Source organism: Sarcophilus harrisii, chromosome 2, assembly GCF_902635505.1.
Source record: "Sarcophilus harrisii chromosome 2, mSarHar1.11, whole genome shotgun sequence".
Classification (NCBI taxonomy): domain Eukaryota; kingdom Metazoa; phylum Chordata; class Mammalia; order Dasyuromorphia; family Dasyuridae; genus Sarcophilus; species Sarcophilus harrisii.
The window spans coordinates 406,159,389-406,187,056 of NC_045427.1; the positions used below are offsets into that span (position 1 = coordinate 406,159,389).

Below are 27,668 nucleotides of genomic sequence, written 5' to 3' on the forward strand. Positions count from 1 at the left end.
GAGAGAGAGAGAGAGAGAGAGAGAGAGAGAGAGAGAGAGAGAAATATACTCTATTATTGAACAGAGTATATTTTATAACCAAATTAGAATACTGGCTACCCTACTTTTTGAAGCTTCATCTGGAGATGTTTTGCCTTTAGTGTACTCAGAGTTTTTCTACCTCTTGTCATTCCCTGCACCTGGACTGCCCCCTCCCTATTTCCAGCTGTATCTGCATACAGTAGGTATTTAATAGAAGCCTGTTGGATGATGGATTCAAGGCACAGCTTAAATTTCACTCAAGAAGAAAGCCTTTGTCAACCAATAGTGATCTCTTTTCCACTTGAATTCATAGCATGTGTTTGCACTTTTATGGGCTTCTTATATTCTAATTTGCTTTGTAGTTATCTGTGTATAAACTAATACAGGATGTCTCACAAAACTTTTAAGCTTTAATAGAAATGCACTAATACTTTTGGGACACCCTTAGATTGTAAATTCCATAAAGTCAGAGAAAATATTTATCTGTGTATCTTCTGCAGCACTGAACTCAGTACATTGACCATAGGGCTTAATCAAAGTCTGTTGAACTTTATTTAATGTTAAACAATATAAGAGCAACACCAGCCAACTAACATTCAACATGAGCCTGAGAGATACTTCATCCAAAAAATAGCACATTTAGGGGAGAGTCAGGGGTGTACTAGAGTGAGCTAGCTCAGAGCTCAGAGCCAATTATTACATTTTCATTGTGAGCATTTATACTTCAGAGATAGGCAACTGCTACAAATCAGAGCTTGACTTAATGTTTTCTTGATTGTCTACAATTAAGAAAGTGATGGAAAAATTGTTAGTACTAAAGATTAAACCTAAAAGTGTGTTTTGAGTACATTTTTTCTCCAGAGATTCAGTTGTTAAACATTTACCAACATATCCCTGATATGTCTTCAGATCGCTGTCTTTAAATATCTGAAGGGTTGCTATGAGTAAGAGGAATTAAAAACATTCTATACTTCTTCAGAGGGAAGTCTAGGATCAGTGATGATAGTGATGACAATAGTTGACATTTTTATAGCACTTTAACGTTTTCAAAACACTTTGATTCTCATAACTACCACTGAAGGAATAGGTACTATTAGCACTGCCATTTCACAGATGAGGAAATTGAGTCTCAAAGCTTAGAGAGAACACAAAATAGGATCAACAACCAAAGAGATTTGACAGGTAAGATTATTAGACTTTATTTTGTAAGATGAAATTTAATAGAGATAAATGTAAAATTTTATTACACAGGTTAAAAAAATTTACTTCACAAATAAAGATAAAGGAGCAGAGCCAGACTGAAGTTTGGAAAAAATCTGGGAATTTTTCATGGGCTCATAGGGGCTAAATCTAGAAGACTTAAAGGATATCTAGTTCATAATCTCATATTTCAAATGAGAAAACTGAGGCTCAGGAAAAATATATGACTTGTCCAAGTCACTAGAAGAAGGATTTAAACCCAAATCCTTGATTTCATAGAAAAGGAATGAATGAATAGCTGAGTGAATGAGTTAATGAATAAATGAATGAATGAATACATGTTAGAGAACAAGTGAAGAAATGAAAGAACAAAAACTATTTTTAGGATAGAGAAGAACCATGAATTCATGGCTTATAAGGATCAAGTGAAAGAACTAGGGATGTTTAGTTTAGTGAAGGCAAGGAGGAGAAGATAGAACTACTGTGCTCCAATATTTGAAGAGTGATCATAAGGGAAATAAAATAAACTTGTCCTATTTGATCTCAGGGAAGAACCAGGGGCAATAGACAGAAATTATAAAGAGGGTAGATTTAAGGATGTCATGGAAAACTTTCAAAATTAGAAATATTCATAGGTGAAAAGGATGGCCTCAGGAGGCACTACATTTCCTCTCATTGGAAGTCTTCCTTTTAAAATGAAATGAGTACTTTTCTTTTTCAGATATGGATTGTACCACATGACCCCAACTCCCCTATCATTCTGTGATGCTGTAACTTTTAAGGCACCACAAAATTAGTGTCTGAGGTAGGATATAAACCCAAAATTTCCTTAACCTAAGTCTAGCCCCTTTTTTTGCTGTCATGCTGATTCTTAAGGTAACAAATGGAGAGAAAGATATTATTTCAAAATGAGGAAAAATTTTCTGATGCTTACAGGTGTCCAAAAGGGAGAAGGGGGGAGGAGGGCGGGATAAATGTCCTCAATAGATAATGAGCTTATCATCACTAGAAGTGTTAAAGCAAAGGTCAGATGATAATTTGTCCACTTTGCCTAGGTTCCTTTTTTCATCACGGTTTTCAGCTTTTCTTAGATTTTAACTCCTGGATCAGTTTTCCAGGTCAGTTATTTTTTTTCACTGAGGTATTTTACATTTTCTTCTATTTTTTCATTTCTTTGATTTTATTTGATTGATACTTGATGTCTCATTGACTTTGTTCCATAGGTCAATTCTAATTTTTAGTGAATTATTTTCTTCAGTTAGTTTTTTTATCTCCTTTTGAATCTGACCAATTGAATTTTTAAATGAGTTGTTTTCTTCACTGGATTTTTTTCCCCACTTCACCAATTCTGTTTTTCAAGGAATTGTTCACTTTTTCCATTTCACCAGTTCTGGTTTTGAAGGATTTATTTTCTTTATGTTGCCAAATCTATTTTTTTAAGGAGTGGTTTTCTTCAGATAATTTATTTCCAAAGCTCTCTTTTCCTTTCCCTATTTTTCTTCAACTCTCTTGTAACATCATTTTTCAATTCTTCCAAGAAAGCCTTTTGAATTGGAGAGCAACTTATATCAATTTTTGAAGTTTCATCTGGAGATGTTTTGCCTTTAGTGTGTACTCAGAGTTTGAAGTCTGTTCTTCCTTGTCTCCCTAACAGCTATCTATGATCAGAGTTCTTTTTGCTTTTTTGCTCATTTTTAAAGATTGAGGACTGCTCCAAGGGCAACTGGGAGATTGTCCCAAGGTTCCTCTATAAGCCACATGGCTTTATGCTGCCCTGGAGCCCATGCAGCTGGCTTCCTTCCCTTGCTGGGTGGGTATGGCCAAGTCCCACTTGTTAAGCTGGAGTTCAGGGGATTATTTGCCTTCTGTAGTTGTGCTGAATGTCTCACAGCTTGTCTGCTGATCCACTGGCTTCTGAACCAGGACAGAGTAGCCAATGCTGCTGTATTGTCTAAGAGTTTCCCACTAGATTCCTCCAGTATGTGGAAGCCTGTCCACCCTGGGTCTCCTTGTGCTGCATCTGTGCTCAGCCACTTCCCCCTTGCTGCCCAATTGAGACAGATCTTTCCCTGAAGTTCTTCCAATATCTTCTGCTGGAAATTTATTACAGTCCAAATATCCGTGCATTCTGTCACTCCAAAATCCATTCAGAAGCTTGATCTGGTGTTAATTCTGAGGAAAGCCAAGAAGAGCTTAGACAAAGATTTGTCTGTTCTCTGCCATCTTGGCTCTGCTCCTAATTGTCCACTTTCAAAAGAGAATCCTGCATCACTGAGGGAATTAGGATCACAGAGGAGCTGAAAGAGACCTTAGAAATCAGGTTATCTAATATCCTCAGCATTTACATAAGAGGATGATCTAGTCAAAGAGGTTACATTCTAAAGTCACACAAATTATGAATATGTATACATATATTGTGTTTAACATATACTTTAACATATTTAATATGTAACATAAATTTAATTTAATAACCCTCCCCTGTGATCTAGGGGAGGGGGTGGGGGGAAGGAGGGGAAAAGTTGGAACAGAAAGTTTTGCAAGAGTCAACACTGAAAAATTACCCATGCATGTATCTTGTAAATAAAAAGCTATAATAATAAAAAAAATTTAAAAACACTTGAAAGCACAAATAAATAAATAAATAAAGTCACACAGTTTGTAAATGTCAGAGCCTTAATTCAAAAACATGTTCCCTATCTCTAAATTGAAAATGGTTCCTCTATATGGCTAAGATAATCTCTACAATATCTTCTAATTCCGGTTTTTTGTTTTTTGTTTTTTGTTTTTTGTTTTGTTTTGTTTTTTGGGGAGGGGGAGGGAAGGGTGAGACAACTGGGGTTAAGTGACTTGCCCAGATCTTACTATGTGTTTGAGCCTAGATTTAAACAAAGCCTCTTGACTTCAGGTCTGGTGCTCTATCCACTGCCAGCTAGTTGCAACTCCTCCAACTCTTAAAGTTCAAATATGAGCAGGGGAAATAAAATATAAACATATGTTTAATATGCATTTAAAAACTATTGTTGAGTTCTTTTTCACTTATGCCCAACCCTTCTTGACCCCATTTGGAGTCAAAGATGCTGAAGTGATTTGCCATTTCTTTCCCCAGCTTATTTTACAGATGAAGAAAGCAAATAGGGCAAATAGGCAAATGGAATGAGTGACTTGCCCAGAGTCACACAGCTAGTATTTGCACCAATTTAAATTCAGGAAGATGAGTCTTCTTGACTTCAGCTCAGCTCTATTGCCACCTAACTGCCCTGCAACAAGCTATTTAATTTTAATTTAAAAAATTAAATCTTTTCAAAGGCCTTTGAACATTGCTTATAGGCAAACAAAGGCAACCTTATTTTTTTCAAAGCCATTACACAGTAGAAAGTCACCACAAAATCACTCTGGCCTTCCCTACAACAAGGTGGAGTCAATAAAGTTTCATAGATGGGGCACTAACTAGACTTCTGTACCTAGAGTCAGGAAAACCAGAATTAAAGTCCAGTCCTGGATACATACTAGCTCTGTGACACTAGTCAAGTCTCTTAATCTTAGTCTATCTCAATTTCTTCATCTATAAAATAAGAACAATAAAAACAACAACTCCCATGATTGCTGTGATTAATATAATATAATATAATTATTAAAAACACTATGTAAATACTAATTACTTTTTCTTTTATTATATATGTATATTATACTTATTTTTGTTATGAAGTACGTCTGTCAATAAAATACGAAATCACAAACCAGCTTAAATATAAAGACTAACACAATGGTCCTTTGAAGAAACCTTTCTCCTTCAGTTTCTATAACTTAATATCAAAATGCACCAGTATCATTTTCTAGAATTTCTTTTTTCTTTCTGCTCCTAAGGGTTATTTTGGAGTTATATCAATCATTTTAACTCATCAAGTGGGAGAAGGAAGAAAGGCAGAGATGGATTATAAGTCTTTCTTAATCTTTCTTTCTGAAGTCCATTATCACTTTTTGGAAGCCCACTCTTAATCACCTCTCCAACGCCAGACCCAAATATCCTTTGGCTATTGTTTCATACCAAGTAATTAAATACTTTTTACAATTCTTTCTGGGCCCATGTCTAGCTAAGGTCAAAAGGGAAGTGGTAAGATGTCCAACTACTTCCCAAATACTCTCAATAACAAAGGCTGATACTTCCTAGAGATTCCCTTGAATTGTAGAGGAGAGACCTCTAAAGAGCAGATGAGGGTATTCATGAGTAAATGAGTAAGATAGTAAAACTATTTTATTACAAGGTACTTTCCATAGGGAAATTATCTGCCTGAAGTTTTCTTCATCTGTTTGAAGGCTACTTAGATATAATGCTGGACGTGGGACAAAAGACTTGAATTCAAATCCTGCCTTAGATATTGTGTGACCCTGAGCAAATTGCTTAACTTCTGTCAGCCTCAGTTTCCTCATCTGTAAAATGGGGGTGATATGAGCACCTATCTCACAGAAATTTGTTTTGCTTAATTGTATATTTTTGTAAAAGGCTTTTCTTTTCATTGTGGGGTGTGGGTAATAAAGGTGAGATTTGGACCTGAAAATTAAGAAGGCAAAAAGTCAAAAAGTTAAATTTAAAAAATTAAAAAGTGGGTTATACTAGATGACCTCCAAAATACCTTGAAGTTCTGAATCTGTAATCCTATGAATGCCTAGCAAAGGAAAATGACACTAAACTTTGAGTTTCTTTTTCTCTTTGGAGCCTTCTGTTTAGCTAGTTTCTAATCCTACCCTTCTGAGAAGTCATGCAATACAGTTGGTACTGAATTCCACTTAACACTTTAGTACTTTGGGAGGCTTAGTGTGCTCTCCTATGGAACCTGGAGAGGTGGATCAAATGACCTCTATAGCCGTCTCACTGAAGTACAATGTCTATTAGGAGGATCTGTAATCTCACTTCTTAAAATTATGCAATTTACTGCTAACTAAGGAAGGCATGTGGGGTGAGTCTGGCAGCCTTTTTGACAGCATTTTAAAAGACAAGGATATAATACATGATGGCTTTATTTATATTAATTTTTTGATGTTCAAAGTATTAAGAGAATATATACTCCCAGGGAGCAAAATATGATTTGAATTTCATCAAACCTGATCCAGTCTTGTCAGACTAAAGTCAGACTAGGCCTCTTTCCTCCAAGTGTACTCCCAATTGAATCTTATATTTGCTACTGCTTGTCCTTGATTAGAACAAAGAGAGTCCATCTAGGTGGCTACTTTGACAAGTGCATGTCTTCATATTGTCCTTTGCTTTTAACATTAAGACAGCATGACTAGACACAGTATGACTAAGAGAATGAGCTATATTTCTCTTCCCTAAATACAAAAACAGACTACTACAGAACCAGATTGGGGCAGGGACTACTACTAGACTTTGATTTCATCAGCATAGGATGGTGTTCTCAAAATGTGGTCTGGGGTCCCACTGGCATCTCCAAGACCCTTTCTGAGTGGAGGATCAAAACTATTTTCATGACAATATTAAGATATTTTAATAGTAAGTACTGAGAGATGTAACCAATACAAACAAGAGCTTTTTGGGGTCATCAGTAATTTTTGAAAGTAAAAAGGGGTTTTGAGATCAAATATTTTGAGAACCATTGGTATAAGGAATTGAGTAATAGGGTCTATGCAAATCAAATCCAAAGGATCTATTGTGTGCTTAATAGAATTTATCTATCCCTTCATCCCCTGCAACAAAAATTAGCATAATTATCTTCATAGTGGTCTTTTTGCTCAAGCTTGTTATAATCAGTATAAAGTAAGATGAATAAACATTCCCCACATTGTTTCTCATTGCCCTTAGACATATGATAAAATCAGTTTTATCAGCTTCTCTATTTGCTTCTCCAAGGAGACTTTGTGACCCCTCCTTCTATTTGCCTACAATTTCTTTTGTCTTATGGTTTCATTTATAGGAAGACCATCAAGATTAGTATGATTTTTTCTTCTAATAGTACATCTTCTTATTGGTCATTGGACAAGGTTCTCATATTTAGAGAACCAATAGCTAATCAACATCTTGTAAATAGCCTAAAACCACGTTATTAACAGTATCCTTTGCCCACATTATTAGCAGTATCCTTTGCTCCTTTCTCTGTCATTATTATATTTACTTTAAAAGTGGAAGTGTGTCCATGTTCCATAAATTTTCTTTGTTTCATGGATTGCCATGGCCAAAAGCTGAGTGGAAAAGTAGGAAGAGCACTGGTCTTAGGGTCAGAGGTCTTGAGTTCTTAGCTTGACTCTGCACCAAAGTATTTACTACCTGTATGACCAGGGACTTTTTATACCATCTCTCTGTATCTCAATCTCATCATTTATGAAATAAGGAGGTTGAGTCAAATAGCTTCCAAGGGCCTTCCAATTCTAAATTGATAATCCTAAGCATAACATTCTATCCTGTTTTTGTAACCATTCTCAAAGCCTTTACAAACTTACAAAAGCTAAGGAAGTTTATGCTTCATTGGCCCTGCCTTTAAGAACCCAGATCCTCCCCAATGCTACATTAAGGCACCAAAATATCATTGTGTAGAGTATTCTAACATCCTTTTCAAGTCTAAGGTCCCATGATTATAGCTTACACTAAGGTCAAACACAGGCAGCAGAATTTATGAGTGATATCATTTTTTAAAAAATAGACTTTTTTCATGTACTTACATGTCTTATCTCTCTTACTTAATGACAAAGTCCTTTAAGGAAAGTATGATATTTTATTTCCATATGCATGTTTTCCAGAATCTAGCACAATGTCTTGTAAATATTGGCCACTCAAAAATGCTTTTGAGGAATGAAAGAATGAGTAAATAAATTAACCTTTATTAGTTCTTTTCTTTACCTCCAGGTGCCAAGGTCACCTTTGCCCCAGGCCCAATGAACTCCCTGCCAAATAGAACTGATATCCCTTCTGCCATAAAGAAGATCCAGAAAGGGATGCTGTCACTAATTTACATTGATTAAGGAAGTTAAGTATACTCAGGAATACTTACACAATTTTGTTGTTCAGTCCTTTCAGTTGTACTCTTGATTATGTCATTTGAAGTTTTCTTAACAAAAGATACAAAACTGGTTTGCCATTTCTTTCTCCAGATCACTTTACAGATGAGAAAACAGAGGAAAACAGAGTTAAGTAATTTGCTTAGGGTGATCCAGCTAGTAGATGTCTAAGGCTAGATTTGAACTCAGGAAAATTAAGTCTTCCTAACTAACTCTAAAACTCTATCCACTATGCCACCCAGCTGCTCCATATTTAAATTTAAAATTAAATAATTTTAAATAAATAAATTGAATTGAATTTATTAATTTAATAAAATTAAAGAGGAGACAAGGATATTTTGCAGAAGTCTTCACTAATTATAATCTACATTGCAGTTCAGGGGGGGATATAAGGGGGGAAAATGGTCTCAGTAGCAACATTAAAGTTCAAGTATTTGTCAGTCAAAACAATCAAAGATGTGACAAAATTTATTTCACATACAATGTCATTTTTAAGAGGCTAAAAGTTCTTCCCGGGTTATTTCTAACTTCTGTATCTAGGATATACTGTAGCGTATTTAACATGTATAGGACTGCTTGCCATCTGGGGGAGGGGAAAAATCAGAACAGAAGTGAATATAAGGGATAATTTTGTAAAAAAATTACCCTGGCATGGGTTCTGTCAATAAAAAGTTATTTTTAAAAAAGAGGCTAAAAGTTTAAATTTGATGGTATAAGCCGCAGTGGTTCTCAAGCTTTTGTTTTCAGTGTCTTTATCCTATTAAAAATTATTGAGGATCTCTCCAAAGCGTTTTTGTTTATCTGGATTATATTTATAGACATTTACCATATTGGAAATAAAAACTATTTTTGAATTTGTAGACCCTCTAAAAGGGTTTCAGAGATCCCCAGGATTCTCTAGATCATACTTTGAGAACCACAGGTATAAGGCATTTGGGAATGTTGGCACAAGAATTATAGGAAGAAAGCATAGGAAACATTCCTATTTCTGACATGTAAAATCAATCAATTACTCAATGATTCAATTGCTCGAGGTCAAAGTGGACCATTCTCAATAACATTATGACTTTTCAATCATTGCACAGAGTGCCATATAAAAACATTGAGGATTTATCCTTCTGGATTCCTGATCCTCCTACAATAAGTCACATACTCTCATACTTCTTCCTGATGGAAACAAAAATCACTGACCACAGTAATCTAGTACTACTACTACTACTACTAGATAGTACCACTACTACTAGATGGGGGGAGTCTATATCAAAAGCCTTGGGTTCTATAAAATCTACTTTGAAGAGAACACAGGAAAGCAGTGAATTTCTATCCAGCAGAATGTAAGCTCCTTGAGGGCAGGAATTGTATTTGTGTCTGTATGCCCAGTAACTCTGACATAGAGCTGGTGTTTAATAAATAATTAAACTTCATCAAATTGAAGATTCCTATACCTATCCCTTGGTAAGGACCAATTGATTTTATTGCAACCTTATTTAGATTTGTTTCTAATTCACTGTGTCTAATTCACTTCAATGATTGCTAAACATAGTAGTGAGTGTATAATCCCCAGTTGTATTGTCTAAACCAACTTTTCTTCAGAAGCAATTACTCTTTCCCTCAACTGAGTTAGCTTACAGACATTGTGAAGGGAAAGGAAATTCAAAGATTCTCTACTTTTTTCTTAGGAAATAAAATTGAAGGTAGTAAAATGGTGGGATAAGAGGGCTTGCCATTCTAAGGATTTTTACAAACTGATCTTCAAAACCACCTGCATTCACCAGATCTCATCTACATTTCAGCATGCTCCCCACCTACCATACCATTCCTCTTTGGCCACATGGCTGAGCACACAGCTAGTGTCCATGCTGCATCGAGGGTAGCAACTGGGAAATAGTCCCTTTCCTTTACCTATGGGGTCAAGTTAGGGAAGATGCCATTCCAATTCCCATTTACAAATGAGCAAAATTCCTTGGAAAGTGGGACCGGGGAAGAGATTAATGGGATCCTAACCCTCAAAGCAGCATCTCTACTGAAAAACAAAGTGAATGTTGTTATTTTTAAAGAATAGGATTGGTAAAATGTTTTCTTACTTTCTCCTAGACATCACCGGCTGGTATTACCAGTATCAGAGAGGTAAATGTAAATTCATTTGACTACCTTCTCATATACCATTACTAAAAAAACTTCTTTGTCAAATGTACACATATATACTAATTATGATCATTAGTAGCCTCTCTTTCTGAGTCCTTTGTTAACAAGGCTCACCAAGCCCTTCAGGGAAGGCTTTTTCAGAGTGGGGAGGAAGAGGCATCATAAAGAAGCAGCAGCCTCTGTAGGGATGTTCACCAGCATGCTCATTTGCTATATACTTCAGCAAAATATACTTTATTCCTGATTCCAGGAAGTAGATGGAAAGCAAGAAAAAGCAGGAAACTAAACCAGTGAATTTATTTCCAGATCTAACTCACTACAAGTAAAACTGAGTCATTAAATTTTTTTCCAGGGCTGAGTGGAGTCACTGTAAGCTGTTTGAATTTACAGTAGCCACTATCATGGAATCTTAGCGTTGAAAAGCACTTTAGAAGATATCTTGTCCAATCTCTCCCCCAATGCAAGAATTCCTTTATTTTATGGCAAATACAAATAGAAATTGTGATAATAGTTGCTTAATTTTTCTTTGCTTCAGTTTCCTTATATTTCAAATGGAAATAAATAAGAATATATGCATTATTACCTCACAGGGGTTTTGTGAGGATGAAAGAGTAATGGATGTGAAAGTTCTTTGATAAATCAATAGAGCTGGCCAAGAATGGCACACCCCTACAGTCCCTGCTGCTGAGAAGACAGAATCACTTGGATCCACTTAGTGGCAGTTCTGAACAGCAGTGTGTTAAACTGAGCAGATATCTAATCTAAATTTGGCACTGATATGGTTAGCACCAAGAGTGAAGAACCTCTTCACTCTGCTAAGGAATGGTGAACTGGTCCTGTATCAATATGCAGTGGGTTTAGGTCTGTGTGTCTATTCCACTTTCAGCCTGGACAAAATAATCAATTAATAATTAATAATAATAAATAATTAAATTTCATTGAATTGACCTAGTTTCAAAAAAATCTATAGAATTATATAAATATAAGATAGTGTTACTCTCATCTCATAATTGTAATTAAAAACTTCTTTGTCATAGTCCAGGTTCCCTCTCAGCTTACAGGATGGCTCATTAGTAATCAAACTGCCCTTCTATTCTTAGAGGTGTCTTTTACAAGCTCTGCAGGAAAAAAAAAATCTGGAAATCAGAATCATGTTTAACCCCACTTCCTCCTCCCACTGACCAGAGGAATTTGGGAACTTCTAGACCCTATGTGGCAAACCTGAAGAGAATGAGGGCATTGTGAAGGAGGAAGGTTGAGATGGGAGATCTTTGAAATCCCTTCTGAAATCCTTATAGAAAATAAAAACTGATGAGAAATCAAAGAGGAGAAATTTTTCATTCTGTGTGAGGGAGAGGGCAATATTAGTAATGGCAATTCCTCCCTCAGGCACTAAGACATTCTGAGAATCCAGCTGCATGTAGGCTAGATGACTAAATAAGTCATATAACACTAGACAAAAGGGTTAAAAATGAAGTTTCCCCCCCAAAAGGCTGATGGTCAATAGTCAAATAAAAATTTAGATAAGTTGTTTTGGCATAGAAACTGATCCAGCCTCTCAGACAGTAAACAAATCATTTATTAATAAAGCCCGGTTCAGCCTTAATGAAGTGGGTTTAATATTTGATATTTCAATAATTACTTGGTACATTTTTAATAAAAGCCCATGGTAAGCAGCCATTGCTTTGGAAAGAGAAGTAATATCTCAAACTTACTCAGCTATGCAGTAACAAATAGGGGCCTGTGCTTACATTTGCCCAGATGTCCAAAGAAAACTGCTTTCTATGAAATTAGACATCATTCAGACTAGAAATCAGGTACTGTTAAGGAAAATCTGGGCTGCCTTCATGGTTTCTAGATTGGATAGAAACTTAGAAGAGGTGATTAAACACAAAAACCAAAAAAAGAAAATGATTCTTCCTTAAAAAAGCAGTATCTGGTTTTTCTTATTTATAAAGTTAACGCTTTACTTTCCCCACTTTTTACTTATAATGTAAATCTCTCTCCTCTTCTTTCTTGTGATTCTAGCTAATGGTCTATAAATGAAAAACTTACTTTGACATACCAGATAAAAGCAAAAGAAAGGAAGGAGATCAATTCTGGAGGAAGCTGACAATAAAGAGGAACATTTATTAGGAAATTATAGATCAATAACATGGTGTACTTGCACTCACTAAAGATGCCCTCAGATCTATAAAATAAGATGGATTTTTATTTTTTTTGCTAATTGCTTTTTCAACTTGCGGTTAAATTTTATTTTAAAATCACTTAAATTTAGAACATTTTAAGTGGCTCTTTAATTTAGTACAATATTATCTGATGATCAGCAATATTTAAGTAATAACAACTTGAGCTTTCAACTCGTAACTATAGGAATAATTAAGGATATCAAGAAATACAAAAAAAAAATGTGACCTTTTCTTATCTTGGGTGGTCTGGAATAGGGACTGGCAGTCTAATATCACTGGAACTGCTTTGTGAACAAGATCCCTCTGTAAATGCAGATCACTACGTTTTCTACAATTTATATCTATTCTTAGGAAGTTGTTCAGATTATTGGGAAGTTAAATGACTTGTCCGGATTGACACAGTTAATATGTGTCAGAGGCAAGATTTAAACCTAGGTCTTCCTGGCTTTGAAACCAGTTCTCAATCAGCAATGCTATCATGCTTCTTGTGTATGAATAATGGGACTTACTTGTCTATAGTAATCTGCTTTCTTTTCACCAGGAATAAAGCAGGATGTTTTCACACAATGGTTATGATGGCAGTTTTGAATTGTGCATTCCTCACAAAGAGGCTTAAATTATTCTGACCTACCTTTGGAAAATTACAAAATTTTAATTCCTTCAATATGGACTCTAAGAAGAAAAACTCACTTTGACATACCAATTTTTATTGAACAGAAGTAAGAAAATGGAAAGGAGTTGATTTCACAGGAAATTGACAATAAAATAGATAAATCTATGCTTAATAGGAAACTATAGAACAATCCAAAATACCTGTACTCACAAAGGATGCCCTCAGAACTACGTATACTTGTATTGCAGTTGCTTATCATGAGTGAATGTTCACAGGTAACTTGCCATGTCACCATTTTTTTCAGCCCAGATTTATAGGAGTTAAATATGCTGATTTGGTGATGTTCATACAATAGCTATTAGAGACAGTTTAGGTAGCTAATTAATTCTTTATTGCAGAAAATTCATAAAATATCTGGAAATTCTCAGAGGAAGATGCATATAGCCCTTCAGGAAGCTGTCCTCAACACATAGTATTCAGTGTGGTGGCAGTTATTTCTGTTTATATTCAATCCTCAAGATAGTTATTCTTCCCTACAATAAAATTTCATTAATTTGTACTCTGCTCAATTGGAATTTGGAATAGACTGATTTACAGTATACTAGTATACAATTTGGAATACACTGACATTGTATAACTAGAGGGGTAGCTAGATGGCACAGTGGAAAGAGCCAGTCTTGGATTTGAGAAGACCTGAATTCATATCCAGCCAAGCACTTAATCTTTCTCTGCCTCAGTTTCCCTATCTATAAAATAGGGATAATAAAACATTTGCTACTTCCCAGGGTTGTTATGAGTATAAAATAATGGTAAAGTGCTTAGCACAATGACTTGACACATAGTAAGCACTATATTAATATTATTATTACTGTGTCCTTTCTACAGAATGTAAATTAATAGTATGAATAAGGTTATATAGAAGGTTACATTTAATGCATTTTAAAATTACTGTATGTCACATTGCAGGATTTTGGAAGTATCCATTTATATATAATGAAGACAGTAGTCATAAACATTCTTACCAGTTTATTAGTTAAGTTTAAATTATTGCTTAAAAGTAATAAACTTGTATTTATTTTAAAACTTTGCTGAATCTGAGCATGTCTCTGTTTCTCTTACAGCTATTAGAGTTCCAAACAGTGAAATCTTATCAAATTGTTAAAATCTTTTTTCATCGAACTCTATCTCTTAGTATTATTTGGGATGTGGGAATAGAAGTTGGGTATTTTCTATTCCAGTTACTTATTTGTTTGCCAGGGTTGTTCAGAAGCTCCAGTCACACAACTAGACTAAATATTTAAAGAGATTTTCATGATTATTAGTATTGGGTAGAGTCGAAGTAAAAAATAGGTTTTAATATGGGGTAAAGTCATGTTACAATGAAAAGGCTTTTGGAATCAAAAGTCTTGATTTCAAATTCCATTTCAGATGCTTATTAATTATGTGACATTACATAAATCATTTAACCTCTCCAGGCCCCCAACTATAAAATAAGGCAGGGTATGGGAAGGGGAGGTTGGACTAGGTTGCATTAGAAGTCACCTTCCAATTCTACAGCTGTGATTCTAGGATTCTACTTCCACTTGGTATGAATTGGCTGAAACAGATGGTCTTAGAGGTTTGGTGTGGATGTACAGAGTACACAACCTCATTTGAGCAAAGGGTCCAAGAAACCAATAGAAAAGATATCAGAGATTATGCCTCGTTAATCTGGGTTTTATACATCATTGAACCAAGGAGACTTTCTGATTATGCTACAATTACCACTAGGGTCCTGTAATCTCTATTCATAGACATCATAGAATATTTGCTACCCTTCAGTCAGAATTACTTTGTCTCACTACCAGTCATGATGGATAACTAAAATCCTTCTCTTCCTCTTTCCAATCTACAAATATCCAAAGGAAGATATCCACCCTAAATCATCACTTGGAGATAATGTCCCGGTCATTTAGATGGGTTGCTATCAGAGTAGGTTACAGATACAATCAATTCATGGATTCTTTGAAGTCCTAGAGGACTGAAGTCACTCTGATAAATCTAGAATGACACCACAGTCTCCAATATTGTCTACTCTGGTTCCAGATAAAATTGAGGATGAGCTGGAGATGACCATGGTGTGCCATCGGCCTGAAGGACTGGAACAGCTTGAGGCACAGACCAACTTCACCAAGAGAGAGCTTCAAGTCCTGTACAGAGGCTTTAAAAATGTAAGAACCAAGAGTCTCTTCAATTAGGATTAAACATTTCTATGGGAGTCATCACTGACGTCTTCCTCCTAATATGGGTTAGATGTGACCCTGAGTTCTTGAAGGTTATGCCATAGGAGTGCATGTTCAAGCAGGTCCTACCAAACTAGGAAGCCTTCTGATTTCAGCCACAAGGATAGTCTCTCCTAGAAAAATCCATCACCAGATCAGTCTGGCTCATTTCCAAGCAAGCCATAGCTTTCAAAAGTGTATTCTTAAAATTCAGGAATATTGCAGTAATATTAAATTTGGTTAACATCTAACACCATTAGCCCTAAATAGTGGAGTAGGAGAAGCACCTGGGATGGAGGAGTGCCTTTCAGGAGGATAGATAAAGATACAAAGAGGAGCTTGGAGAAAGAAGAATATCAAAGATCAACTTTGCATTTATCTCAATCCCCCTTCAAACAGTCAAGAAGCAGTTTCAGTCTTCGGGCTTACAACCAATTGCTTGCTTTAGTAATGCTAAAACCTGACAGTCCTTGACATTTTTGACTTTCTTTTATTTTATCATAGATAGGTTTCTTAGTCTTATTTAGTTGTTTGCCCATCCTGTCCCATAGAGAGCAGTAATGGCCCTATAATGCATTGTGATTAATGCAATATAGGCTGGAAACACCAAGCACAACACCTGCCTGCTCAGGGATTGGCATGAAAATCCAGCTTGATGAATGGAAATCAGCTCTATCCCAATCCACATGCAATCTTCTCAGCCTGTCCCCTGTGCAGAAAATATTCAGATAGCACACAGACACTCTTTCTCTCTTCTCCCAAACAGGAGTGTCCCAGTGGGGTGGTTAATGAAGAAACATTCAAACAGATATACTCCCAGTTTTTTCCACATGGAGGTAAGTTGAGCTGAGTGGTGGGAGGCAGAAGGAAGTAACATTTTGCAAGTTTTTAACAAGTCTATCCCAGATCATCATATGCTATACACAAGTATTCTCTTCCCATTGAGAAGAGATGCTCTCCAAGTATGATACATTGTAGTATCAAGTAAATATGGTATTATATATATCCCTTCTTGGTTCCTTAGGTCTTCCCTTGCCAAAGACATGGAGTTGTATTCACAGCAAAAAAGGTTCTTAATGGAGAAAAAAAGCTTTTCCCAGGTTATTTCTTATAGTGTTACGTCTTTTCTTCCTAATAAAGATACTCTTTCTTGTTTTTCAGATGCAAGCATGTATGCTCATTATCTCTTCAATGCCTTTGATACCACACAGACGGGTTCTGTAAAATTTGAGGTATGGGCATTAATTTAGAATTTTACCACTGAGAGGAAACTTACACATGAGCCAATTTTCTTCATTTTATAGAATAATAAGAATCTGAGGTCCTACAAACTAAAATGACCTTTAGCAGTGATTCCTAGTGATTCTTGACTTTTAAGGCAACGAATGCTCAGGCTGACCTGCCACCTTTTTCTCAAACTCCCCTCTAGCTGACTCTGAAAGAGAAAGTGAGTCTGTTGACTTTGTACAACTCTGCTTCACTTAAATGCAATTCATGCACAAGTCAACTCATCACCCCGTGATATACGATTAGTCCTTTCTGAAAAGGTATCATTGGACTAACTCTTTTCCATTGGTTCTAAAACCAGATCACATTTTATTGAAATTATAATGACTACCTTGGATGCACACACACAAAATTCATCCCTAAACTAGACCCACAAAATTGATGTGATAGAAAGAATAGTTAGAAATTAGAAGGTATCAGTTTGACATCTATTCCTGCTACTTACTAGTTATGTGATTCTTGGCAAATCATTTTTGTTCATGTGAATTTCAGTTTCACAGAATCTTAGAGCTTAAAGGGATACCAAAGTTATCTAATTCAGCTCATACCCTTCCAAAAATTCTCTCAAGAATGACCCCAGTAAGTGGTCATCCAGCTTACACTTGGAGACCTAAAGGTGAAAGGAAATATATTACTTCCAAAGACAGCCAATTATATTTTATGTAGTTCTAATTGTTAGAATTTTCCTTTTCATTAAGCCTAGATTTACCCATCTGCTACTTCTTCCCATTACTCTATATCTTTTGGGGACAAGAAGAACACATCTAATAAGCTCCCACACAATAGCTCTTCAAATATTGAAGAAAGTTATTATATTTCCTCCTAAATCTTCTTTTCTCCAACATAAAAGCCTCTATAGAACAGTATAATAAACCTGGGGTCAAGTCATTTATCTGATACTACTTGCGTGCACTGGTATATTCCTTTCCTGAACCTCGATTATCTTATCTATAAAATGGGAGTTGGACTAGATAGCCTCCAAGATCTCTTCTAATTTTTAATTTATGATCCCATGAACTTGTAAAATGGATATCATAATACTTACCGTAAATAGGTCAAGGGATGATTACAAGGATTAAATGAGATAATAATGTATATGCTTTATTAATTGCAAAGCATGTAAAAGTAAATGGTCATTACATTTGTTCTTATTATTAATATAGGTCTTCCTTCTCCTGATTTCACTGATTTCTTTCCTATAACTCAGAAAGTGAGGACTCATTCTAGTAAACTGGGTTATTCTGATCCATGAATAAATGAATAAGTATTGATTAAACAGTTACTATGTGCAAAGCACTGTGCTAAGCACCAAAGATACAAATAGAAAACAGATTCAGAGATCTCAGCATCATGAGGGCTGCCACAAAGATGAGTTTTCTTCCAAGAAGCATTTGGTCAAAAATTTTTAATAAAATTAAATTATAAAAATTTTAAAAAGAATCATCTGGTCTTTAGTTCATTCATTTATTCATCAGGTACAGAATGTTCTCTCAGTAATATGCACATCACTGTACTTTTGTTGTTAATGTGTTGCTTTTCTGGTGATGTTCCTTGTGGCTCCCCTTTCTTGACAGGATTTTGTAACTGCTCTTTCGATTTTGCTGAGAGGAACGGTCCATGAGAAACTGAGGTGGACATTCAATTTGTATGACATCAATAAGGATGGCTATATAAATAAAGAGGTAAGCATGGTGGGGCCCAGGGACAGAACTTTAGTAGATCTTGAATTTAAGAATAACAATTTACAAGCACCTAATTAAAAGTAAAAACAACTAGGGTTCTAAAGGTAGAAGTGCCCTAAGCAGGGACTGCAAGGGAAGGGGGATATCCTTTTGGAGAGAAGAGTGAGAGCTCTTGAAAAATGTGCAAAATTTGTCTTCTCCTTTCCCAAACCTCCCTACAGCCCCTTTTAAAAAAATTAATTCTCCCCTCAATTACATGTAAAAGCAATTTTTAACATTTAGGGTTTTTTTTAAGTTTAGAGTTCCAAATTCTGTCCTTTCTTTCCTCCCTTCCCTGAAGAAGCAATCTGACATAGATTATTCATCCTGCTCCCTTTTCTAACAGTTTTATTCTTTCCCTCTTCCACCCTCCCCCCCCCCCCATAATACTAACCTTGTCGCAGACAAGGATCTTATAGATTCATTTATACCTGAGTGTAATTAGCTTTAAGTATTGTCCTCCCAGATTGATTTGCATAGAGAGACAGTAAGGGATATTGAGAAAAACCGTGGATTTGGAATCCAAAGACCTGGATTCAAATACCAACTCTGCTACTTACTGCTACTTGAGACTTAGGGCAATTTATTTTACATTTTACACTTCTGCCTTCTAAAATGAGAGGCTGAAATTTAGAGGACTTCTTAAGTCTTTTCTAGCTCTAAATCTATGATACCTTAATCTTAATGAGAGATTAAAGAAATGAAGTTATTAATAGTAGGATTTCAGGAAGCAACTAAATAGTGAGTAGAAAAATCTTATATCTGAATAATCTCAAAGGCAACCACTTATTCCATCTATTTGTTTTTTGTTTGTTTTAATTTCAATAGTATTTTATTTTTCCAATTACATGTAAACATAGTTTTCAGCATTCATTTTTGTAAGATTTTAAGATCCAGATTTTTTTTCTCCCTCCCTTCTTTATTTCCCCTAAGGCAGGAAGCAATTCAATGTTATTCATGTGCAATCATTTTAAACATTATTTCCATATTAGTCATGTTGTAAACAGAAAAAAATCAGAACAAAAGAGAAAAACCACAAGAAAAAAAGCAAAAAACAAAAAGATGAAAATACTATCCACATTCCATCCATAGTTCTATCCCTGAATGCGGATTGCATTTTCTATACTAAGTCTATTGGAATTGTTTTGAATCCCTGAACTGCTGAGAAGAGTAAGTCTATCATAACTGATCATCAGACAGTATTACTGATACTATGCACTATGTTCTTCTGGTTCTGCTCACATCACTTACCAACAGTTCATATAAGTCTCTCCAGGTCTCTCTGAAATCATCCTGCTGGTCATTTCTTACAGAACAATAATATTCCATAATATTCATGTACCACAATTTGTTCAGCCATTCTCCAATCGCTGGGCATCCACTCAGTTTCCAGTTTCTGGCCACTGCACAAAGGGCTGCCACAGACATTTTTGCACACGTGGATCCTTGTCCCCTTTTTATGATCCCTCTAGGATACAGACCCAGTAGAGACACTGCTGGATGAAAGAGCATATTCCATCTTTTTGTAAAGCCAGCCAAGGGAGACAACAAAATGCGCAGCAGACAAGCCCTCGCATGTATACAATGCTTCCAAGTTTCTCATGCTCCTTTCCATACGTGATGTCTTTTCATCCTCACAACATCCATGTAAGGTAGATGGATGGAGATAATGTGAGGGGACTGAATGCATGCTACATTTGGAGTGAGTAAGGAGATCTGGATTCAAATCTAAGCTCTACCATTTGTGTTGTTCAACTGTTTCAGTCATGGCCAATTCTTGTGACTATTTGGGGTTTTCTTGGCAGATGTACCAAAGTGGTCTGCAATTTCCTTCTCTAGCCTATTTTATAGATGAGGAAACTGAGTCAAATAGGGTTGAGTGACTTGCCCAGGGTCACAGAGCTAGAAAGTGCCAGAAGTCACATTTAAACTCAAAAAGATAAATTTCTGACTCCAGGTCAAGAACTCTGGTGCCACCTAGTGGTTTCCCATTACCACTTACCACCTGTATGACTAGCATCTTTTCTCTGAGTCTCAATGCATCTTTAAAATGAACTTGAATTAGATGACCTCTGTAATTCTTTCCTCTAGGTTTATGACTCTACGAACATTTTAATCAATTATCTCATTTTACAATAAGGAAACTAAAACTCGTAGAAAAGTTAAATCGCTTGCCTAAGTTTGGATATCTAACAAGTGACAAAAATGGGACATCAGTCTGGCCCCTGACATGAACAAAGTGGAAGGATCTGTCTTCTGCTTAAACTGAGGTCAAAAATGAAATATGTCTCTGGGCCTCTACCTTTTAAAGCTCCTGTTTAAGGATCAGGCAACAGGACAGGCCCAGAAGAGAGATGAAAGGATTTGCTGTGATTTTCTATGAAGCATAATCCTGTTCATGTTAAATATTCTCTAGGAAAGAAATCACAATAACCTACTTTAAATTCTGCTCAAGAATATTTAAAATGCTGCATAATTATCCTGTTATTAAATCAGCTGCTGATGGGCCCGGTGCCTTTCCGCTACTATTCATGACAAAGGAAAATAAAGCCATTATTCATGAAAGCTCAGGCAGAAACATTTCCGTTTTTTGACTGTATCTTTCCATCTCACTCTCTCTTGTGCTCACCCAGCAAAGATTAGTCCAACAAAGAGGGCCTTCGCTCACTATAGAAGAATTGTCAAGTCCAGGGAGAAAGTGAGATAACAGACACAGAGAGTGGGAAAATTCCATTGTCATAGATTCATTTCTAAACCAAAATGATTAGAAATATGTTTTAATACCCCAAGGCTCAACTGGAAGAAAAAAAGTCAAAAGTCAAGTGATTAGAAAAAGATCTGTCTTCCTGCTTGGAGACTGAATTCTCTCTAGCACTGAAACACATTTCTGGACCCCTTGCCCATATCAGTTCCATAAGCGATAAGTGTTCTATCAGAAGTTACGATAAATTCAAGAAAAACACATTGGACTTTTGCTCCAGATGACCAAATCCCAATCCTGGATCTTTCAATGACATATTATATTGCCTTCAACCTCCCACCCTCCATCGGCCTATTCTTGCAAAATGGGAAGAAATCCCCCCTTCTCTGCATCTTTCTCCAGAAGACAAAATGAACAAGAAGTCTCTTGATGAAGAACTGAATGATCTGCCCCACTAAGAAAGGAAACTGAACCTCCTTATCTCCAAGTGTCATGTCTGGGGTGAATCTGTGTAGAGATTTATACACTAAGGCAGGGATTCTTAAACTTTTTCCACTCATAACCCTTTTTTTACCTGAGAAAGGTTTATATAGGCATATAAAATATCAAATACTGATAATAAATCATAATTTTGCAGTGCCTATTTTTACTTGTGAGAGTCCATATGGAGTTACAAACCACAGTTTAAGAACCTGGGAGTTAGAATACTTTTGCTACCTACTGCTTGAGTGATTTGAATAAATAATTTCTCTTTTCTGCATCTCAATTTCCTTATCTGTAAAATGAGAAGTTTGAGTTAGATGACCTTGAAGGTTATTTTTAGCTCTAATCATTTACACAGAAAACTATACTATGTATTCCAAATAGATTTGCTAAACAAGAATCATCTGTGGCCAGCATAAACTTCAAAAGGTATTTAGTCCAACCCTTCTCACTTTATAGATGAGGAAAACTGAGATCCAGAGAAAGCATTTGCATAAAGTCACATAGCAAAGTTAGGATTTGAATCCGAGTTCTTTGATTCCAAATCTAGGCCTCCTCTTACTGCTCTATGTCAGACCTAGGGAAGGACTCAGAAGAGGTAAAAGAATTGAGAAATAGGCAATGTGAAAATCAGCTGAAAGGAGGAGATATAAGAGGACAGAATCATTCAATCTAAAACTTGGAAGGAAACTCATGTTAACCAGGAATCACATGTACAAGATTCCTAACAAGTGGTCATACAACTTGTCCTAGTAGGTTTTTCTTAAGGAAGAACTCACTTTGATCAGTTGTGCTGGACATGGCTCTTTTCAACAATGAAGTTCCAATAGACTTGGGATGGAAAGTACCATCCACATCCAGAGAGAGAATTATGGAGACTCAGGATCAAAGCATAGTGTTTTCACTATTGGTTTTTGTTGTTGTTGTTTGCTTGCTTGTTTTTTTTTCTCATGTTTTTTTCCCCTTTTAATCTGATTTTTCTTGTGCAGCATGACAAATGTGGAAGTGTGTTTTAAAAATTGCACGTTTAAACTATATCAGATTGCTTTCTATCTAGGAGAGGGAGAAAAATTTGGAATACAAGATTTTGCAAAGGAGAATGTTGAAAATTATCTTTGCATGTATTTGGAAAAATTAAAATTATTTTAAAAATTAAAAAAGGAAGAACTCACTTCTGGTCAAAGATTTTCTTTCCACTTTCATATGGCTCTAATTGTTAAGAAAATTTTCCTGTCAACCTCAAACCTACATTTTCCTTTTAGTAGCTAATAATAATAGTAGCTAGCATTTATATAATGTCTACTATATGTCAGGCATTGTTCTAAAAGCTGTACTGTAATGTTCAGTTAGCCTCAGACAGGCCTTGGTCTCAGCAGGATAGACACCATGAGAATGGTCAGGAATAGAGTCTAAAGTCTTTATTCTGGCCTAGTCTTGATCTTAGTGGAGGAGTGCAGGAGGCAGGAGAACCACCAGGAAGATGGTCAAAAATGGAATGTTTCATTTCCAGTCCTTCTCAGCCCTTAAATACCTTGGTATGATTACATCATACTGATTATGTGTGAACTAGAGAACCATTACATCACCATGCTAAGTACTAACTAAATGCATGTATACTAAAGAACCATCATCTCATCAATTCCTCTGAATTAACATCTTGTTCTAAGTATCCTTGTTTCAAGTAAACTTTTCCAGAGTTCCAGCCCTTTATGCTTTACAAATATTTATCTCATTTGATTCTCATCACAACAAGATAAAGCTATTATAATCCTCATTTTACAGTTAAGGAAACAGGGTTAAACAGAGATTAAGTAACTTGCATGAGAGCAGACAGCAGGTAAGAGTCTGAGGCCAGATCTCCCTTACTCTAGACTCAGTAGTCTATATACTGCATTATAGGTTGCTTTTATTTTTGCCTTTGGGATTAAGGAAATAAAACAGGTCTAACATTTTTTCACATCAAGACACTGAAATAGTTGAAAACAGCAATCATATCCTTATCCAGTCTTCTCTTCTCCGAGCTACACATTCCTTGGTCCTTCAACCAGTTCTTTTAAGATCCCAGTGCTCTTTCGGGCAAATTCTATTTCCTAAAACATGGTGCCTAGAACTGAACACAATTTTCCAGAAAGGACCTGCCCCAGGGAGAAAATAATAGATATATTACTGTGGACAGAGCACTGGTTCTGAAGTTAGAAGACCCAAGTTCAAATCTTGCCTGATGCTTATTATCTATATGAACTTAAGCAAGAAGTCACAACCTCTCTGGGGTACACTTTTCCCATCTATAAAATGAAAAAACTGGACTGGATAGCCTGTCAGGTGCCTTCTATGATGCCTTAATATCCTCTCTTTCTGGACATTACACATTTCTCAAGAATTACATTGGCTTTTTTGGCTACCAGGTGACCCTGACTTATATTGACTTCAGACTGGAGACATTTTGCACATTCTGTTGACTAACCATGTCTCCCCCCTCCTATCTTTGGGAAGATGATTCTTTTTTAACCCAATTACAGAACTTTTCTCTAATACATTTTAAATTTCATTTTATTCACTTTTACCCTTTGGTCTAACCTGTTGAAATGTCAAAATGGAAATCTGTCATTCAGGAAAAGATAACTATCCTTCAAACTTTGTGTCATTGAAACATTTGGCAGGCAAACCATCTGTGCTTTTAATAAATTGCTAAGAAAATGTTGGATGGTACAGGGCTGAGGACAGATCTGAAACATTCCACTAAAAACCTCTCTCCAAGATGATATCAACTCACTAATGTCTACTCTTTAGGTCTACTTATTCAATTAGTTTCAAATCCATCTAGTCAATATCTTCTATTTAATCTATAAATGTAACATGAGAGACTTTATAAAGGTACTTTACAGAAATCTCTATATATTTATGTTACAAAAAAATAAAAAGATTAGTCTGGTGTGACTTCTTTATAAAACCATGATGGCTTTTAGCCATTAGACTGCAATCTCCTTGAGAGCAGGCACTGTCTTTTGCTTTCTGTTTCCCTAGCACTTAATATAGTGTTTGACATATAGTAGGTTCTTAATAAATGTTAATTGACTGACTTTTAGTGATCACTGTTGGTTTTTCTATGTGTCCAGTTCTTTAATAATGTCCAATTCTAGGATGTTTTTAACCAATAGTAGAAGCACACTATTCTAGTTTGCAAAAACATATTTTTTTTCTTTATTTGAAAATTGAAATAATATTTGCTCTTGTCCAGGCCTGAAATACTCCAAGAGCTTTCAAAGATGATTGCTAATGTTTTAGCAATCATATCTTCCCATTATTTTAAAACTTAGGATGTTGTTTGTTGTGGCAATTTCATTAAATTGCATACAAACTTTCTCTTATCTTTGGCTCTTATGTTCCTGTTAAATATTATCTTTTCTATTACTTCCAGATCCAAATATCATTTTACTTAGAAAAGAGAGGCAAAATTAAAGCAGTTAAGCCATCTCACTATAGTCTGTTATCATGATCCTATCTACCTGGAGCAATAGCTTTATCATTCTTTGAATTCATTCTTCACCAGCCTGGTTTGCCCTGAGCTTCAATATTCCTGATACAATTTTCATGCAATCATGGTTTTTTTCCTATTTATCTCAATAATTTATGCTTATTCCTATTTTCTGTACAAAACTTTTTTAAACCCTAATTTTGTTGATGAAGAACCTCTGCATCTGTCCTGGTCTCTGTAGGCAGCATCTACCTTCTACCACTCCAGAATTATCTCTTCTCATTATGTCAGAACTGCGGAATTTTCCATCCTTCTTGGGCTGACTTCTTCAATATATTTGCCCAACAGATCTTTATTCTTTCTCAAATCATTTAGACATCTCTTCTCCAATGTAGAAATCCTGCCAAGTTCACAACTTTATTCTTGTCTTTTATAATGGAATGGTTGTTTATTGTCAAAATTACTGTTTTTCTACTTCAGAAACCTTTAATTTTAAATGTAATCCTCAAAAATGAGCAAATGGAGAAAGAGCCTTTTTTTCATAGGTCAGGGTATAATCGGACCTGGGTTTCTACAAGATGGCACATGTGGAGTTTTAAGCTAAATTAGGCTGTGTCTATGTCCAGAGATATACCTAGAGCAAGTCAGGAATGTGTCATTGTGGAGTCATGAGAGATGAAATACATTTGTCAACTAGATAGTATTGTGAATAGAGTGTCAGGCCTAGAGTCAGGAAGACTCATTTTCATGAATTCAAATCTGGCCTCAGACACTTACTAGCTGTGTGATTCTGGGCATGTCATTTAATCCTGTTTGCCTCAATTTGCTTTTCTATAAACTGGAGAAAGAAATGGAAAACCACTCCAGAATCTTTTTCAAGAAAACTTCAAAAATAAAAACTGACATCAAAATCAAAGTTGGAATAGCCCATCTCCAAGATGGAAACATATTTGTTTAAATACCGATATTATAAATATTTATCATACTTTGATAAATTGTTTTCAATAAAGAAAAAAAAAGAAAAACTCAAATGGGATCACAAAGGATACAACTGGAATGACTGAACAAAAGCAACAGTTTTTGTTTTAACAAAACTTTAACAAAGCTTTAACAGTTTACAAAGTACATTTTTATCCATTACTTTATTTTCATCCTCACAAGAAGTCTATAAGATAAGTGGGGCAGATGTTATTTTTGATATATCTAGAGAAAAAACTCAGCTTCAGAGAAATTATATATTTTACTCAAGGTCACATAGTTACTGAGTGGCAGACGCAGAATTAAATTTCCATTCCAATGGACCTGCCTTCTTCTTTAAAAGTAGGAGCTTAAATTAAATCATAAGTCAAATGTCAAAATAGACAGTATTTATAGGATTAATCTCAAAATAAACCCCCAAATACTGAATCCTCAAAACTTCTTTACCAAACAGTGAACAAAATCTCATTTTGTTTGAGAAGTTTTCCTATTTAAACAACTTTAAAATACTTTGTAAGTCAGTGAGATAGCTTGGGTGGGTAGAATGACACTATGAATCATCTAATCCAGGAGTTATGGATTCAAGGAACCCCTAATAGATCAAGCCACAAAAATAAAGACCCTTTCATTCCACTCCACCCACCTCTACTAAGACTTGGGGGTTGGAAGTAAAAAAAAAGACTGCTAAAGATAAGGCTATTATATCTTGAGCGTGAACCAAAGAAAATACCAAATAAACCTAAAGAATGAATAAGTAATTCAGTATATAAAACGAATGTCAAAAAGCTATAAAAGAGTTAGTCTAATATAGATGAAGAAACTGATGAATTGAATGATTTTAGGGGCACAAGTTATCCTGACTTAAAATATATTCCTTCCTCCTCACTCATCCCTAAAATTCCATCATTAGCAACTCATTTCTTTGCATTAAACTCTTGTGTTTCTAAGAGTCTGGTTGCTAATATGCAATTATTTGGGGGAGGGATAACATGCTAAACTCATAACAAATTACTGGGAATTCAACTGATCAGCTTGCCTTCCTACAGCAAAAGAAAAATGGAAGTTGTTGTTTGTTCAGTCATGTCTGACTCTTTGTGTCTCTCTCTATTTGGGGTTTTCTTGGCATTGATACTGGAGTAGTTTGCCATTTCCTTTACCAGCTCATTTTATACATGAGGAACCTGAAGCATACAAGATGAAGTGACTTGTTCAGACTCACACAACTAATCAGAATCTGAAGCCAGATTTGAACACAAAGAAGAGTCTTGCTAACCCCAGGTCCAGCAATTTATGAACTACACCATCTAGCTAGAAAAGAGAAGGTGATAGCTAGGGAAGAGTGTGGCAGTGAGAGAAAAATAAATAAGAATGAGGGAAAGAAAGAGAAGAAGCCAACTTGACCTAGGTAGGTCATGATTGTATCCACAACTGATTGTCAGTGGAAGCCAGATTTCAGCTTTAGGAAGGTATAGACATCATCTTGAAAAGTCAAAACAATTCAATGAAAAGAAAGGAAAAAGAAAGTTTTCCACATTCAAAAGAGGCTGCATTTTTATTCTGAAATATTTCTTTTTACTGAATCTAACCTG

The 27,668-nt window shown here is 35.6% G+C and overlaps 1 protein-coding gene across 3 annotated transcripts in view; it reads left to right on the forward strand.

Annotated features, from left to right (window-relative positions):
* The window catches only part of KCNIP1 (potassium voltage-gated channel interacting protein 1), a 350,654-nt gene that overhangs the window by 315,036 nt on the left and 7,950 nt on the right, over positions 1-27,668 (forward strand). For 2 of the 3 annotated variants that reach the window (XM_031953651.1, XM_031953649.1), the window contains exons 2-5: positions 15,259-15,383; positions 16,201-16,270; positions 16,596-16,666; positions 18,296-18,403. In XM_031953651.1, the coding sequence (XP_031809511.1) occupies positions 15,259-15,383; positions 16,201-16,270; positions 16,596-16,666; positions 18,296-18,403 (374 nt within the window). Of the gene's footprint in view, positions 1-10,320; positions 10,354-15,258; positions 15,384-16,200; positions 16,271-16,595; positions 16,667-18,295; positions 18,404-27,668 lie in introns of all 3 variants that reach the window. The other variant, XM_031953650.1, reaches the window with a different exon arrangement.